The following is a 15,982-nucleotide window of genomic DNA, read 5'->3' as shown; positions in this document are numbered from 1 at the left end:
CAAAAGTGTGTAGGATGAAGCCGACAAAGAATGAGACAAAAATATGCATACTATTTTATTTATATGAATGACGCGAGTAGGTAGCAATACCTTAATATATTCTTATGTCATACGCACGACTTATAACTGCATAGACACCAGGAGAACATAAATATGGTAGCGGTATTAGCAATGTCTTTCATAGCGGTTGAAATCATGTGTCATCCTAGTAAGTTTAGAGGTTCATGCACAATGCAGGTTTCACTTCTGACATGTGTACTTTGTACACACGCAATTTTTTTTAGATGTCTTAAATATATTTTTTATATTTTCCTTTGAAATGTGTGTTTTTAATCATTGTCCGTTGAAGTTTCACTTCTATGTGTCCAGCACACATTTCGACTATTTCGTAATTTAATTTCGTTCTTAAACAGTTTTATAAATTAATATTTTGTTTTACTTCAGACGTGTCTTCTAAAAGACTACAGGACACTCGTTTTTTATAAGAAAAAGATACGAGATGAGCAAGAGGTTCACCTGATAGTAAATGATACACCTCGCTTACAGTGCAATGCGCTCATTACAATTGCGCTCGTCACCTTGAGACAAGATGTTTAGTCTCAATAGCCCAGTAATTTCAATAATAGAAGCGAGGTTGGATGATCCTGTAACCAGAAACTCTTAAATTCTTAAAATTATTATGTTTTCATAATCGCTAATAAAATGCTCGAATAGTACCTTTATTTATTTAAGGTGTGTGTGGATTGATGCATCTGCTGTACTCAATAGCTCTTGTATTTTTGCCCACTTTTTTTTACTTACTTGTGTGAGGCATTTAATATTTGACGTTTGATAATTTCTGTTTCATCACTTTACATAATATAATGTAATTGAAATGATTTGTAAGACGATGAAGCTATAAATGTTGATATTATAAGAGTGGCAATGAGTTTCTTGCCAGTTCTTCTCATTAAAAATCAACCTTTTCCGAAGTGGTGGTAAATGTAAAAAGAAAAGAAAACTTTTTATATTCATTATTTCCTTGTCCTACATGAATAAAGTGATTTTTATTTAGCCTCTGGTATATAAATTAGAGGAAAACTCTGAATCGATGGGTTCCATACCATCATACAAGATTATGTAAGACGAACATTTTTATAGCGGTCATTTTGATTTTTCCTATTTGTTGTTGCAGCAACGTGTTGGAATAATATGGTAAAGGATAGTTCCTTCGTACAGAGTTTCACTTGAAAATTTTTGAATAGTTTCTTATAAAAATTCCGTATTAAAGGATGTACAACTAGATGGCATAATTGTTTCCAGTTATCTTAGAAACAGTAAAATTCTGTCTTTTAAGGCTAGTTTTATATAAGTATATTTATATATATATCTAATATCTTTAAATGAGCAATTCTTGTATATATATATATTCAGAATCTCGGAAACGGCTCCAACGATTTTAATAAAATTTAGTATACAGGTAGTTTCGGGGGCGAGAATTCGACCTAGCTAGGTTTCAATATTAAAAAATGTAATTTATCCGTGTTTTATATATATATATATATATATATATATTATATACACAAGACTATAATAGCTCAGATGGGACATTGGGTGATCTGGAAAGCAGAAGACCCTGGTTCGAATCCAGATGTCCTATAGTATTTTTTTTTTCAAGTTTTGTACATTCTTGAAAATCCGAGCAAGGCTCGGTCGTCCAGATATTTATTATTAAGCGGGACAATTATTTGTTCATTGTGAATGATTGTGTGCGTTCATTAAAATTACAATAAAAATACTCATTAAAATTCATAATTATTGTATTTTTGAAGTGAAACTTCTAAGACTTAGTATTAGGATTTTTTCTGTCACGAAAAAGCGTTACGGCTTGGTTACGGCCGCGTGGAGGGGGACTCGGTTCGATATTAAATAGTGTGGTGAGATTATTATATTATAATATATATTTATATTATAACAACGATTGTTTTTACGTATTTTTAAATTAAATTTAATATTATAAGTTTGAATATTAAATTAATTAATAATTCAATTGATTAATATACCTACATAAATACGCTGCGACAGGTTATACAGAAGACGAAGGAGTATTATAACCAGCCACTATGCTTGGCGTTCGTGGACTATGAGAAAGCCAATGATTCGAACGAGATCTGAGCGATGCTTCAGTCTCTTCATAGGTGCCACATTGATTATCGATATATCGAAGCGTTGAAGCGTTTGTATGGAAACGTCACCATGTCAGTTCGTCTCCAGGATCAGTTCTCGAAGCCTATCCGTCTGCAAGAGGGAGACAGAAAAGGCGATGTTATATCGCCGAAGCTGTTCACCGCCGCATTGGAAGATGTCTTTAAGCTTCTGGACTGGAACGGGCTTGGTATCAACATCAACGGTGAATTCATTACTCACCTTTAATGCGCAGATGGTATCATAATCATGGCTGAGACCATGGAAGACTTAGCCATATGCTCAATAGCCACAATACAGGTTCCCAAGGAGTAGGTCTCAAAATGAACATGGACAAGATGAAGATCATATCTAATATCCATGTCGGCGTTGCACCAACTCCCGTAACTGTTGGGAACTGCATTTTCGAAATTGTTAACGTGTAACCTTGGCCTAACTAGATTGAGTTAGGCATGTCCAATTTCGTGAAAGAGGTCACTCGTCGAATCCAACTCAGATGGGCAGCGTTCGGGAAACTCCGTTAAATCTTCTCGTCCCAAATACCACAGTGTCTGAAGACGAAGGTTTTCAACCAGTGTGTGATGCCAGTGATGACTTACGGTACCCAGAAGTGGTTGCTAACTTTGGGCCTTATGAGAAAGCTCATAGTCGCTCAGAGGGCAATAGAATGGGGCTATGTTCGGAGTTTTCCTGCGAGATCAAATCAGAAATGAGGAGATCCGTAGGAAAATCAAAGTCACCGACATACCCCAAATTATTGCAAAACTGAAGTGGCGGTGGGCAGGGCACATAATTCAACGGTCAGATGGCCTGTGGGCAGTAAAGTCCTCGAATGACGTCCACGTAACGGAAAACGCAGTGTTGGTAGGCCCCCCACAAGGTGGACCAACGATCTGCCACAGGTCGCCGGAATACGATGGATAAGGGCAGTGCAGGAGGTCTTCTCACAAAATCGACAACAATATATTCGGAACGAGACGATAATACTCCGAATATATCGCATTGCACCTACCCTACTCTAACAAATGTTCGCATTCCATATCGTTTATCGTAACAACATCGGAACCATAGATTATTTTGATTTTTTTACGATGTTACGAGGGCTGCACTTAAAATATCGGGAATCAAGGAAGTGACACAACATTACTATTTAAAAATGTATTTATTGCTTTTTGAAGTATTCTCCGCGAAATATGACACATTTTTCCATACGATGGAACCAATCATTGAAGCAACCATTCCATTCGGAAGTTGGGGTCTCCAAAATGGCTTTTTTGTAGGCGTCCACAGCTTCTTCAGGTGATGAAAATCTCTGACCACGCAATTTATTCTTTATTTTAGGGAAAGTATATGAATCATTAGGGCTTAGGTCGGGGCTGTACGGCGGATGGTCTAATAATTCTATGTTTTCTTGCTCTAAAAACTCTTTTGTTCTGTGCGCGGTGTGGGAACTCGCATTGTCGTGATGGAGGATGATGCGGCGGTTTTTTTTTTATGAGAGTGGGCAAACGGGCAAGAGGCTCATGGGATGGGGAGAGGTGAGGCAACCGCCCGTGGACATCCGCAACAACAGGTGTGTCAAGAAATGCGTTGCCGGCCTTTAAGGTGGGAGTATTCTTTTTTCTTGAAGGTCCCTAAGTCGTATCTGTTCGGGAAGACCGCTGCCGGTAGTTGATTCCATAAAGTGGCTGTGCGAGGCAAGAAATTTCGAAGAAAACGCGCGGTTGTGGAATGCCAGACGTCTACGTGATGCGGATGGTACTTTGCACGTAATGTTCGATGGTGGAATTCGGCCGCTGGAATCAACCCGAACAGCTCCTCTGAGCACTCCCCGTGATAAATGCGGTAGAAGATGCAGAGAGACCCCACATCTCTACGCAATGCTATGAAATGAAATGAAATGAAATGAAATTTTATTTGCAGGAAACATTGTACTTAAGGTGTTAACAATATAATGGATAATCCAATATGTTTCGTCAATTGACATGCAAAATATGTTACAAAATTGTCTAAACACTAATCGTACTGTTATATTGAAACATGTCGGATTTCACAATGATATCAATAATATTTATAAAATGAAATTTTAAGATATTATAATATGAGACGTAAATAACTTAATAATTCATTTAGTACCTATGTAGAGAATCAAGCCGATCGGAGATGACTTGATCGTCGATGATTCGAGCCGCTCTTCGTTGTATGCGGTCAAATGGAAAAAGCTGGTACTGGGGAGCACCCGCCCAGAGGTGAGAACACTACTCCGAATGAGGCCGAATTTGCGTCTTATAAAGTTGCAGGCGATGGCTTTTAGTGACGTACTGTCTCGCCTTACTGAGTACACCAAGCTTTTTAGAGGCCAGTTTGGCCTTCTCTTCCAAGTGACTACGGAACTGAACGTCGCTCGATATATCGACGCCAAGTATGCCAATACAGGCTGTGGCAGTTAGAGGAGTGATCTCGAATCGAGGGGATACGACAAAGGGAGACTTTTTAGTGGTGAACGCACAAACTTGTGTCTTCTTGGGGTTGAATTGGACTAAATTTTGTCGGACCCATTCCGAGACTTTGCAAAGCATAGTCTCGATTTCAGACACAAGTTTGTTCCGGTTCTCGTCGACGCTATCCCGGGACATGTTGGCACGGCCGGTGTAGGAAGCATGCCCCGTGCTGCCGTCTGCATAGCAATGAATATTGCTGATTTGCAGCATATCATTGATATGCAGAAGAAACAGCGTAGGGGATAGCACACAGCCTTGCGGGACACCAGCGTTTATGGGTTTTAAGTCGGAGCATGCACCGTTGATAACAACCTTGATGCTCCGATCAGCCAAAAAGCTAGTGAGCCATTTGCACAACTTCTCGGGAAGCCCATAGGATGGCAGTTTCGCTATAAGCGCTTTATGCCACACCCGATCAAACGCCTCTCCTTTCGACTCAACCGCTTGCGCCCATTTATGGGAAAGGTACAGCTGAGCGACCCTGACGGAAACCGTACTGGCAGTCGCTGATCGGCTGGTGCCCCTCTAGGTATCCCAAGAGCTGGCGGTTGATGATCGACTCCATTACTTTGGAGAAAATGGAGGTAATGGCAATGGGGCGGTAGTTGGACGGATCTGAGCGTACACCTTTCTTAGGGATCGGGTGCACTAAAGCCGCCTTCCATAATTTCGGGACTACGCCTGATGAGTAGGAGAGCCGGAAAAGACGGGTAAGGACCGGCGCCAGTTCCAGATCACATGTCCGCAGCACTATCGGGGGAATGCCATCGGGCCCGCTCGATTTGTGAATGTCCAAGGTGAGAAGCGCCATAAGCACGGCACCATGCCGGATTTTTACCTCCGGCATATATGAATCGCACCGTGGAACATGCGGTGGTGGTGCACCTCGGTCATCCAGAGTCGAGTTGGATCCGAAGAGGGAGCCCAGGAGATCAGCTGTCTCTTTCGCGTCATGGGCCAGCGAGTCATCATCCCCGTGCAGTGGCGGAATGGCTGGCTGGCAGAAGTTTCCTTGGACAGCCTTGGCGAGCGACCAGAACGCACGAGTTCCCGAGGGAAGGCGTGCAAGTCTCTCGCCGATTCTGCCAATGTGCTTCGACTTCGCGTCAGCAATAACTCTTTTGAAGGACCTGGAGGCATGATTGTAGTGTTTTTTAAGTTCGCTGGAATTCACATCCTTAGATACCACCGCATTGACCCAAGCCTGATAGCACTCCTGCTTTCGGCGAGAGGCCATTTTGCAGGAGCGGTCAAACCATGGTTGGGACCTGCCACCGATAGGCACAGAGGAGGATGGAATGAAGAGTTCCATACCTTGCAGTACCACATCAGCAACAGCGTCAGCAGCGGCATCTGGATCTCCCAGCGAAAATCTGCCTCCACGTGTAGGATGCAAAAAAGCACCGCATCTCGTCCCACTCTTCTGACCTATAGTGCCACACGCGGCGACAGCCTAAGAAGCGGGGCCGTGTTAGGCGCGTGATCGGCACGGTGCTCCGGATCAGGCAGTGGTCCGACGATCCCTGAGGAGGGTCAACGGAAACTAGGTAGCCGTCCGGATGTGAGGTCAACAGAAGGTCCAACAGTGAAGGTGTATGATCTTGCACATCTGGGATTCGCGTTGGCGCAATAACCAGTTGCGTCAGACCATATGCTAAGGCGAAGTCGTGAACAGATCTCCCTGCATGATCGGTGGTACGTGAGCCTAGCCATTCGGCGTGGTGGGCGTTAAAATCGCCAAGAAACACGATCTCTGCAGTGGGGATCTGCTCCAAAACGGAATCTGTAGCCATTTGGATGTGTTCGAGGAGCCGGTCAGTCTCTGCGTTACCTCTATGGGACCTATACAGGCATGCGTAGATTCGCGGATGGTCATCGCAGTCTACACGCAGCCAGATGATGGATAGGTCCTGTCCTTCAAGAAAACTCAGGCGTCGAGAACAGACATCCTCCCTGACGTAAACGCACACGCCAGCCCGTGGTATAAAGGAGTGTTCCAAATTATACCCCGGGTAGGAAAGGTAAGATGAATCAGCCAGGGACGATATCTGTATCTCGGTTAAAAAGAGCAGGGCTGGCTTAGCCGTCTCCAGGTGAAAGTGGACGGCATTTAAATTTGAGCGAAGCCCCCTGATGTTGCAAAAGTCCACAGCGAGTGTGGAGGAGGGTGGTTTGAGCCTCCTGCTCTGTTTGCCCCGAGTCAGCGCAGATTTGGCCCCTCCAGAATACGCGGGGCAGCCTGGGCTACCACTGTTAGGTACAGGCCCTAATTGTGGACGCCCAGGGACGGATTCTCCAGGGCTGCATAGCCTGGTACCGTCCTGGAGTAGTCTCTTTTTAGTCTGTGCTGCCATTTATATTTGGGAGGGGGGGTGTAGGCCTCCGGATACCCCACTCACCGGACGAAACACAGCGGCATAGCCGCTATTTCACGCCGGTTTCGAGTGGGGGAGTGGTATTTCTCCGGGCGTGCCGGCCCAATTCGGTTGTGTCCGTGAGGACCCAACATGGCACTACCACTCCTAAAAGTACTACCACTCCTTTTTACACCTAATTGTTCATGCAAGATTATTTGTATTTGACTCATGCCAATGTCTAAAGTTGCCTGAATTTCGCGGTATGTCACATGTCGATCTTCCTCAATCAGCTTACGCACAGCATCAACGTTTTCTTTGGTGACTGCAGTTTTTGGACGACCTTGACGGGGATCATCACTGAGCTTGACACGGCCAGGTAGAAATTCAGCAATCCAGCGATAAATTGTTGTGTTGGATGGGGCTTCATCACCAAATGCAGAAATCATCCGGTCAACACACTGTTTTAAACCACTTCGACAGTCATAATAAGTCATCGCTCTAGAATTTTCTCAAGTCAATTCCATTTTCTCAACGACTATACAAGTTTGAAAAGACCTTGTGACAAACCGAGAATCTTTTTTTAAATAAATAAATGGTATTCGATTTATAAAACCAAGGAGTTTTCAATTAAAAAGATTTTAATATGACAACAGGAACAGTGGAAATATTCCATTCCCGATACTTTTAGTGCAGCCCTCGTATAGTGAATAAATTATATGCAAACCTTGAAAAACTAAATATTATCTATGCTATGTCGCTGATAAGTGTCAAAAGTCAAGACATTTTTAAGTTTAGGCGCTAATGACCATGCCAGACTCTGCACCACCAATTTGGTATCATTTACACTAAATGTAAAATTATGTTATGCATATAATACGACCATTTAAAATTTAATAAATAATACAATACTTGCGGATAATAAAATGTAAAAAAAAGTAACTCAACCCTTCTCGTCGACTTCCTATTTCTCAGGCGGCCATTGCAAAATCCTGTTGAATAGTAAATCACATATAATTATTTTAATAATATTTATTAAGTAAGTATATTTTATGGCAAATATATCTATACAACTTGAAACGATAATTAGCAACGACAGCTTAATATGTGTCGTTGAGATTATCGTAAGAGTGACGTTTGATTATTTGTCATATTCGAATATTCGTCTCTGACATTTTCTACTAAGAGTAACCCTACGGTTTGCACCAATACGAAAAATGTTTCGTTCGTTCAATCATCGTTTCGACATTGAACACGATGTAACTAAGAGTAGGATTCGACACGAATAATGCTATAATATATCGAATATCGATTTTAGGAGTAAGCTCCCAGGGCCGATCGTCGTGGAAATATTTGGGGGAGGCCTTTGTCCAGCAGTGGACGTCTTCTTCTAATCTTTTTGTAAAAGTAAATTAAACTAAGCGCCGCTTAAAACGGGGGAGACGCCTGTTGAGAGGCAGCGCGATTGAATTGTTTTTTTTTGTGTGATAAAATAAAATGTTTGGTTAAATAAAAAATGCATTCATTAAAATGTACCTAACCTAACCATTTCATTATAATTTGCAGTAGGTAATCGAAAACGCAGATTCGTTTTTCCATTTGTCCGTTGAACTTTCACTTCTACAGCTAGTTATTTGTATCTCCTTTTTTTGTTGTATTTTGATAAATGCATACGGCCTTCCAAATAAACTTGGTATATCAGTAGTTATTCCTGTGAATAAGCCAAGAATATGAAAACTGTTATGTTTTATGATAAACGCCGCATTACAGCGGCGCTAGGCTGCGTGTCGTTTCACGTTGTGAGAAGGTACCTATTGCATTACAATTGCATTCATTTCTATACCAGTTTACGAGCGAGCAACATAGCAAGATGAGGGATAGTGTCGAAGATTTTTCTATATTTCTTTATCGTGTACAGAAGAAAAATGAATTATTATGGAAGAGAAAAAAATAAGAAGAAATGGATTGCTGAAATACCGGTCACGATATCAAGATTTTTTTTTACAATTAACAATATGTATACTGAAGCGACGCGCCGCTTGCTATGTCGCATACAATACCTACCATTCCATTCGAAATGATTGAAATAATATTTCGACGCTTTGTGCCGCGCTGTGCAGTGAAGCGCCGCTGTAATGCGTTCCGGCCTTAATTCTGAATTTTCCGAATTTAAAGCAGGCTAGCAAATAAAATATGCGAGAAACATAATACGTCCAAATAGACCAATCATAAGAAAAATATCTATTTGTAAACGTTTTGCAAATGATTGGTTTATTCTCGGGTATACCTAGGTTAGCCAACGAATTACTTTTCCCATTAATCTAATGGGTTTCTTTTTCTTGTTGAAAAGAATTCTGGCACCGTAAAGTACTAATAATTTGGTTCTCTCTTCACAATCGGTGATTACACGCGAACACGATTGTGAAGCGTGAAGGGCTTAATCGCTTCTAGTAGCCGATCTTCGTCTATAATCGTCGTAGTTATCGCGGGAATCGGTTACTTGTCGGTTCTTCGGGCACGCATCAAAGGGAATTTGCGTGCCAACATGATCGCCGGTCATTCATACACTGGAAGACACTGGACAGTGAGCGAAGCCGTACGTACTTCGCTTTGTCGCACGGACAATTGACGATCGTGTGGATGCTTACACTATAATCAACGATTAACTTGCCGATGACAGACGATGATACAGGTAAGGATCATCGCCGATAATGGAGAGGAGGCCTAAGAGTATTTTTTTGGATCGATTCACGATTGTGCTGTCACTTGTCACTGTCAGTCACAGAATATAGGTACTCCTATTTGCTCCTAACCTTGCTGTCAGTTGTGCTGCTGTGTTTGTGTGTATGTAAGTACTGAGTGTTATTGACTGTATATATTTGTGTTTGTTTAGGACTGTAAGGTAATTGGTGTATGTGGATTTTGAATTTTATTGTGGTTTCTATTCAATTGCGACCAGTAATACTGATTAATATTGTTGCGAAAAATCTTTAATAAATAAATAAAAGTAGTAACAATGAAATGTTTGACTACATTTGTAGAGGTCTTATTTATGTTGAGTGTTTGTCTTGCCACTTTATCGCCGCCGGCTGATAAAAGGTCACAAAAAAGTGTAAAACCACAGGAAGGACCTCGTAAAAATAATGTGTTGGATAGAAAACTGGTAGTAGAAACTCCGTATGCGAAAGATATTATTAAATATCATGCAACTTACCATCAAAACGTTATAACACGGAACTTCAAGAATCCTGTTTTGGGTTATGTTACTCCGGTGAGTTAGTGTGAATTTAACGATCAATTTCCATACAAGAAAATGTACAAGTCTGTGGAAAGCAATCTAATTTAATTGTTTCAAATGATTTATGTAATCATAATATATTTTTAGTGGAACGACAAAGGGTATAATGTCGCGAAGACGTGGGCTCCGAAATTTAACTATATATCACCGGTGTGGTTGCAAGTCAAGAGACAAAGTCCAAATATTTACATAATTACAGGCTTACATGATGTGGATCATGCATGGATGAAAGAAGTCAGGCAGAGAAGCTCTCCTGGAAATGTCAAAAGTTAGTAGATTATTCTGTATCTGCATAACACACCTTTCTATTGAACATTCAGTGCCAAACTACACTAGCATTTAAACATACTAAGTAAATATTAAATTAATTGTTTGGCACATCATCTTATCAAAAATATAATCCCTTTCTTCATATAATAAAAATATATTATAATACTTTATTCAGATGGTAAAAACATATCCTTATCTAAACATCTACATTTCTATCTGTTTGTCTATTGACAAAGTTATTACTCTTCCAACCCTTTTCACTATATACCTCTATTACTCTATCTCTAGCGATTGTAGACCACATCTTGCCTGTTATAGTTACCACAGAAGATAGATCTTCTGTATTGTCGTCTGATTATACATTTTAGATTTCTGGGATACCAGTCTGTTAGGGATCTACATTCTCCATTTATTTGCACCAATAAATTATTAATATACTATTGATTATTGTTTGTTATTATTACTGTTGGTATAGCTGTGGTGATCGAAGCCATTTAAACATTTTTAGCCATCTAAACACTTGTGTAAAATGGTGTACAGGCCTTGGATTTAGAAACATAATTGTTTTGATTCAGAATATGTCAATACAAAAATTTTATGAAAACATTATTGTATTAATATTATAAGTAGTAATAATGTATAATTTTTGAATTTTTAGTATTGCCGAGACTCTTATTTGATAATTGGCAATCAGCAGACCTGAAAGCTTTTTTCAAAGACACATCATCAATGTCAGAGCAAAAGGCATTGATAGAAGAGGTGAAGAAAACATGTAAGCAGTGGAACTTTGACGGGATTGTGTTGGAAATGATCTCTCAAATTGGAAAATATGTAGAAAAATCAGTAAAATTTATTCAGCAATTTGGTTGGTGTCTTACATTATAATTGTCTTTAACTTACAGTTATTATAAACTGAATCAGTGTAACATTGTCTAATGTGATTTGAAATTTTTTTTGACTCACATAATCATCATCATCAGCCGGAAGAAGTCAACTGCTGGACAAAGGCCTCCCCCAAAGATTTCTACGACGATCGGATCTGCGCTGCCCTCATCCAACATATTCCGGCGATCTTGACCAGATTGTCGGTCCATCTTGTGGGGGGCCTCCCAACACTGCATCTCCCGGTACGTGTTCGCCGATCCGAGGACTTTACTGCCCCATCTGTCTGTCGATGTATGTGCCCTGCCCAATTCAGTTTTGCAATTGTTTGGACTATGTCAGTTATTTTGGTTCTCCTACGGATCTTCTGATTCTTGATTCGATCTTGCAGGGAAACTCCGAGCATAGCACTCTCCATTGCCCTCTGAGCGACCATGAGCTTTCTCAAAAAGCCCATAGTTAGCGACAACATCTGTGTACCACACACATAATATGAAAACATAATTATATATAGAGAGGATGGTTAAAGTAGATTGATTCCACAAATTAGTAAAGCAAGTGTAAATGAAAAATAGTTCAGAAAGGTTGACATAGGCTTAACATGAAAAGATATAGTTAAAGGTGCCAAGTTTAGCTGTGTTTGATAGGAGTGGCAGTTAGGAACATCATACCTATTTCTCGACTGTGGAAAATGAAGGTTCATTATTTAGTTATTCTCTGCCTATCGATTCGGGAGTAATGTAAGGTCTATTCCATTTTTAGCAGATGGACCAATACCAGATATCAGTAACATATCAGTAAATTAAAGTTATTAAAAAATAAATAAAACAATTTGTATTAAGTCAAACACTATTTGTTTTCAGGTTTAGAAATGAATGAAGAGAACTACAAATTAATTCTAGTCTACCCACCATTCCGAGGATATCCAAGTGATGAGTTCTTTATAAGTGCTTACAATGACATTTATCCTTATGTAGAAGCTGTATCTGTTATGACATATGACTTCTCAAGTCCTCAAAAACCAGGTCAGATGTACACAAGGTATTTACATCTAATAAAGTCCAGTTGCCAGCACCAACTAAAGTTTGGTGTTGATGGTTTATCATTATGAAGTGGTAAACTTCAGCCAAAAGACATCCGCTGCTGGACAAGGCCTTCCTCAAAGATCTACATAACAATTGGTTCTGTGCTATCCTCATACAACCTAACCTGGCGATCTTGACCGGATCATTGGTCCATCTCGTGGGCTTACCAACACTTTGTTATGCAATATGTGGTCGCCATTAGAGGACTTTACAGCCCCTCCCATGTGTTAATGTGTAATATAAGAAAAATATATAATCTTGAGCTATTTTAAGGAAAAAAGTTCAACAATTCAAAATTGCCAATATGCAGATGATTTTATTATGTAACATTCATGTAAATTGGTTAACATACATTGAGTATTAACATTCAAGAACCATGTCCTAACAATGTCCTGAAAAAACATCTTCATTTCTATGAATAGTTTTAGATTTCAAATATTATCGCCTGAATTCTAATTTAGTCTCATTAGATTATTATTATTAAGTAACACATATTAGAGATTGCAATTTAAGCCACACACGCACAATGCCATATAACATTAGGCTTAATGTATTATGTAATGTGATAACATTATGTTATTTATAATGTATTGTAACTGTTTATATTTATAAAAAATGCTGCTAAATATTGCTTGTTTTGTCATTTACAAGACATTTTAAATATGATTCTATTACAAAAAGTTATGGCTGTAGAACCCTGAGCCGCTTACACCCAAAATAGGTGGGCTGTAAATATAAAAGTTAGTAATATATTTTTATATTTCAGGACCAAATGCTCCTCTATATTGGATGAGACTCTGTCTAGAGAAATTAATTGATAATGAAGAAAATCCATTAAAAGAATCAAAGATTTTGCTTGGTCTTAATTTCTATGGCTCTTCATACACTACCAATGGAGGTGGACCTATTGTGGGCACCGAGTATATTGAACTGATGAGAAATGCCAAGATTAATCAGATGTTATCTTATAACAACAATACTGCTGAGAACTACATAGAATTAAAGTGAGTATTAAATTTTTACATAATTTAACTTTTCAAATTTTCGGAATACCATTAATAATAAACACACTTTCACACAAACTAACTAAAATGTGTGTCCCAGACAATGGTACAGGGTGGACCAAAAGTCCGTTTATAATTGGAATGATGATTAAAAAAAAACTAATTACAGTAGATCAAAACTGTTTATTGTTTTCGATAGTAAACAAAAGGGGAATTTATTTCTTAAAAATCACATCATCCATATGTAATCCTTCATTATTCTGGCATTGCTGCAATCTAGAGCGGGAAATTTTCGATGACAGCTTTACATGTTTCTGTTGAGATGTTTTGGATTTCTGTGCGAATACGATCCTTTAATTCGTCAAGAGTTACTGGGTTGATTGGCTGGAATGCAGGGGTTTTTGATCAGTGTCACTCCAATAACGACAATTTTGTCTATTAACATGCCCATTTAGGTGGAAGTGTGCCTTGTTGAGAAAAAAATGTTTGTAAAACTGGTGAATCACTCTACCATTTCGTTCGCAAACTGCAACCTAGTGGCATGGTCCTGAGGCCTTAATTCCTGCACCATTTGGATTTTATAGGAAAGTAGACTTAAATCTTTCTTGAGAATGCGGTTTAATACATCATTATCTTGGCACGTTAAGGACAGCAGACCGCTTTCGAGTTGATAGTCCAGGTTGGTCACGAACAGACGATTTTACTCGCTCCACGTTTTCGGGGTCCCTCGACGTTCTAGGCCGGCCAGATCGACGTAAATCCATTGTTGACCCAACCCGTCTTCTCAAACTTGAGCACCCATTTTTTAATTAACACACCTGATGGAGCTTGATTTTTGTGTCGTATCTTGTAATGATTGCAAAACTTTCGTTGAGCTAAGGTCGCAGAATCGTTGTTTAGATAGTACTCGCATACACAAAATGCACGTTGACTACCGCTAAACGACACCATGGTACTAAATTCCCATTGGCCGCTCTTGCAATGCGTAAGCCTTCCACCCCCCTCCGCCGCCGCTGCTAAACGTGGCAACCGATTCAAATGTAAACGGACTTTTGGTCCACCCTGTACAATATACATATTTAAAACATACATACAAACCAATAATACAAAAACCAATGTTCATCATATAAAAGTTTGCACTTACCAGACTCAAACTAGGAGGGTCCTATGTTATCGTGTGGGTTGAAAGGAAACTTTATTTTTGTAAGATTGGTCATCGACGGTAATTTAAATAAATAACCTACATATAATAATATATACCTTAGATATTTCGTTTTCGTATGTTATAGTGCTAGTAGACTTTCACCCAGCATTGACCATACTTGCCTAGCTTACCTGAGGCATTGAGTGAGAATTTCGAAAAACACTTCAATGATTTTGTAATAATAGTTGAGCAAAACATTATGAATATTTATTAGGTGGATCGTTAACTTCATCAGCAAAACACCATGATATTATGTCAAGAAACAACAATGGCTATTATATTATACTAGCCGTTCCCGCCCGCTTCGTTAGGCGAATTTTACGAAATAAATATCAAAAAATAAGTAGCCATAAACCATCTAGGATAAATTTCGCATCGAATGGTGGTAGTTTCATGTCGATACGATCAGTGGTTTAGGCGTGATTGAGCTTCAAAAAAAGACCATTTTCATTATATAGATTATATTTTATGGAAGAGAAGATCAAACGAGCGTTCGGGTCACCAGAACACCAGAGGAATCACAGGAGCGTTTCGGGCCTTTAGAAAATAGTATGCGCTTTTTAGAAAGTACTCGAAAGTTTTTGAGGTTGAAGGTAATCGCGCAAATTGTTTTAACAGAGTAGGACGCTATAACAGTTGTATAAGCAGATAAAAACAATTGTAAAATCTAAATCTGTGAATCTGTTTTTCTTAGTAGAATATAAAAAGAGTGTCATTTCCGTGACCTAAATGAATAAAGTGATTTTGATTTTATAGTTTGTTTTGATAACATTAAGAATTTTTTATTTCAGAACATCACAAGGAACCAAGAAAGTGTTTTACCCTACTTTATATTCAATAAAAAAAAGACTGGAACTGGCAGAAGAGTTTGGTACTGGCATTGCCATATGGGAGTTGGGACAAGGCTTAGATTATTTCTATGACCTGCTCTAATATGTGATATATTTTTAAATTTAATTAAGTATTTATTTTATTGGATAAACTTTAACCTGTATGTTTTGTTTTAATGGTAACCTATGAATGTCATTAAAATTTAATTGGCCAAATGGTCAGAAAATGCTGCTTGTGGTGCCAGGTTGGACCTATTTAGTTAAAATTATTGTATTTGTTGGATTTTTAAAAGTTGTATACAGTTTATTCTTTATTAATCTTTATGAAATATTTATTATTTAAAACACTTTTAACTTTAAACATGATTCA

The 15,982-nt window shown here is 39.1% G+C and overlaps 1 protein-coding gene across 1 annotated transcript; it reads left to right on the top strand.

The window, feature by feature from the left end:
• Window positions 1-9,904: 9,904 nt before the first annotated feature.
• On the top strand, window positions 9,905-15,776 carry LOC126977495 (chitinase domain-containing protein 1). The gene is made up of 6 exons (XM_050826339.1): window positions 9,905-10,310; window positions 10,425-10,605; window positions 11,266-11,472; window positions 12,353-12,514; window positions 13,341-13,578; window positions 15,574-15,776. The coding sequence occupies exons 1-6, from the start codon at window positions 10,056-10,058 to the stop codon at window positions 15,713-15,715; spliced, it is 1,185 nt and encodes a 394-aa protein (XP_050682296.1). The 5' UTR covers window positions 9,905-10,055; the 3' UTR covers window positions 15,716-15,776.
• The last annotated feature ends 206 nt before the right edge of the window (window positions 15,777-15,982 follow it).

The sequence above is a fragment of the Leptidea sinapis genome, chromosome 45 (assembly GCF_905404315.1).
Source record: "Leptidea sinapis chromosome 45, ilLepSina1.1, whole genome shotgun sequence".
NCBI classification, from domain to species: domain Eukaryota; kingdom Metazoa; phylum Arthropoda; class Insecta; order Lepidoptera; family Pieridae; genus Leptidea; species Leptidea sinapis.
The sequence above is the reverse complement of the archived record's forward strand: the minus strand, read 5'-3'. Positions and strand labels throughout refer to the sequence as shown.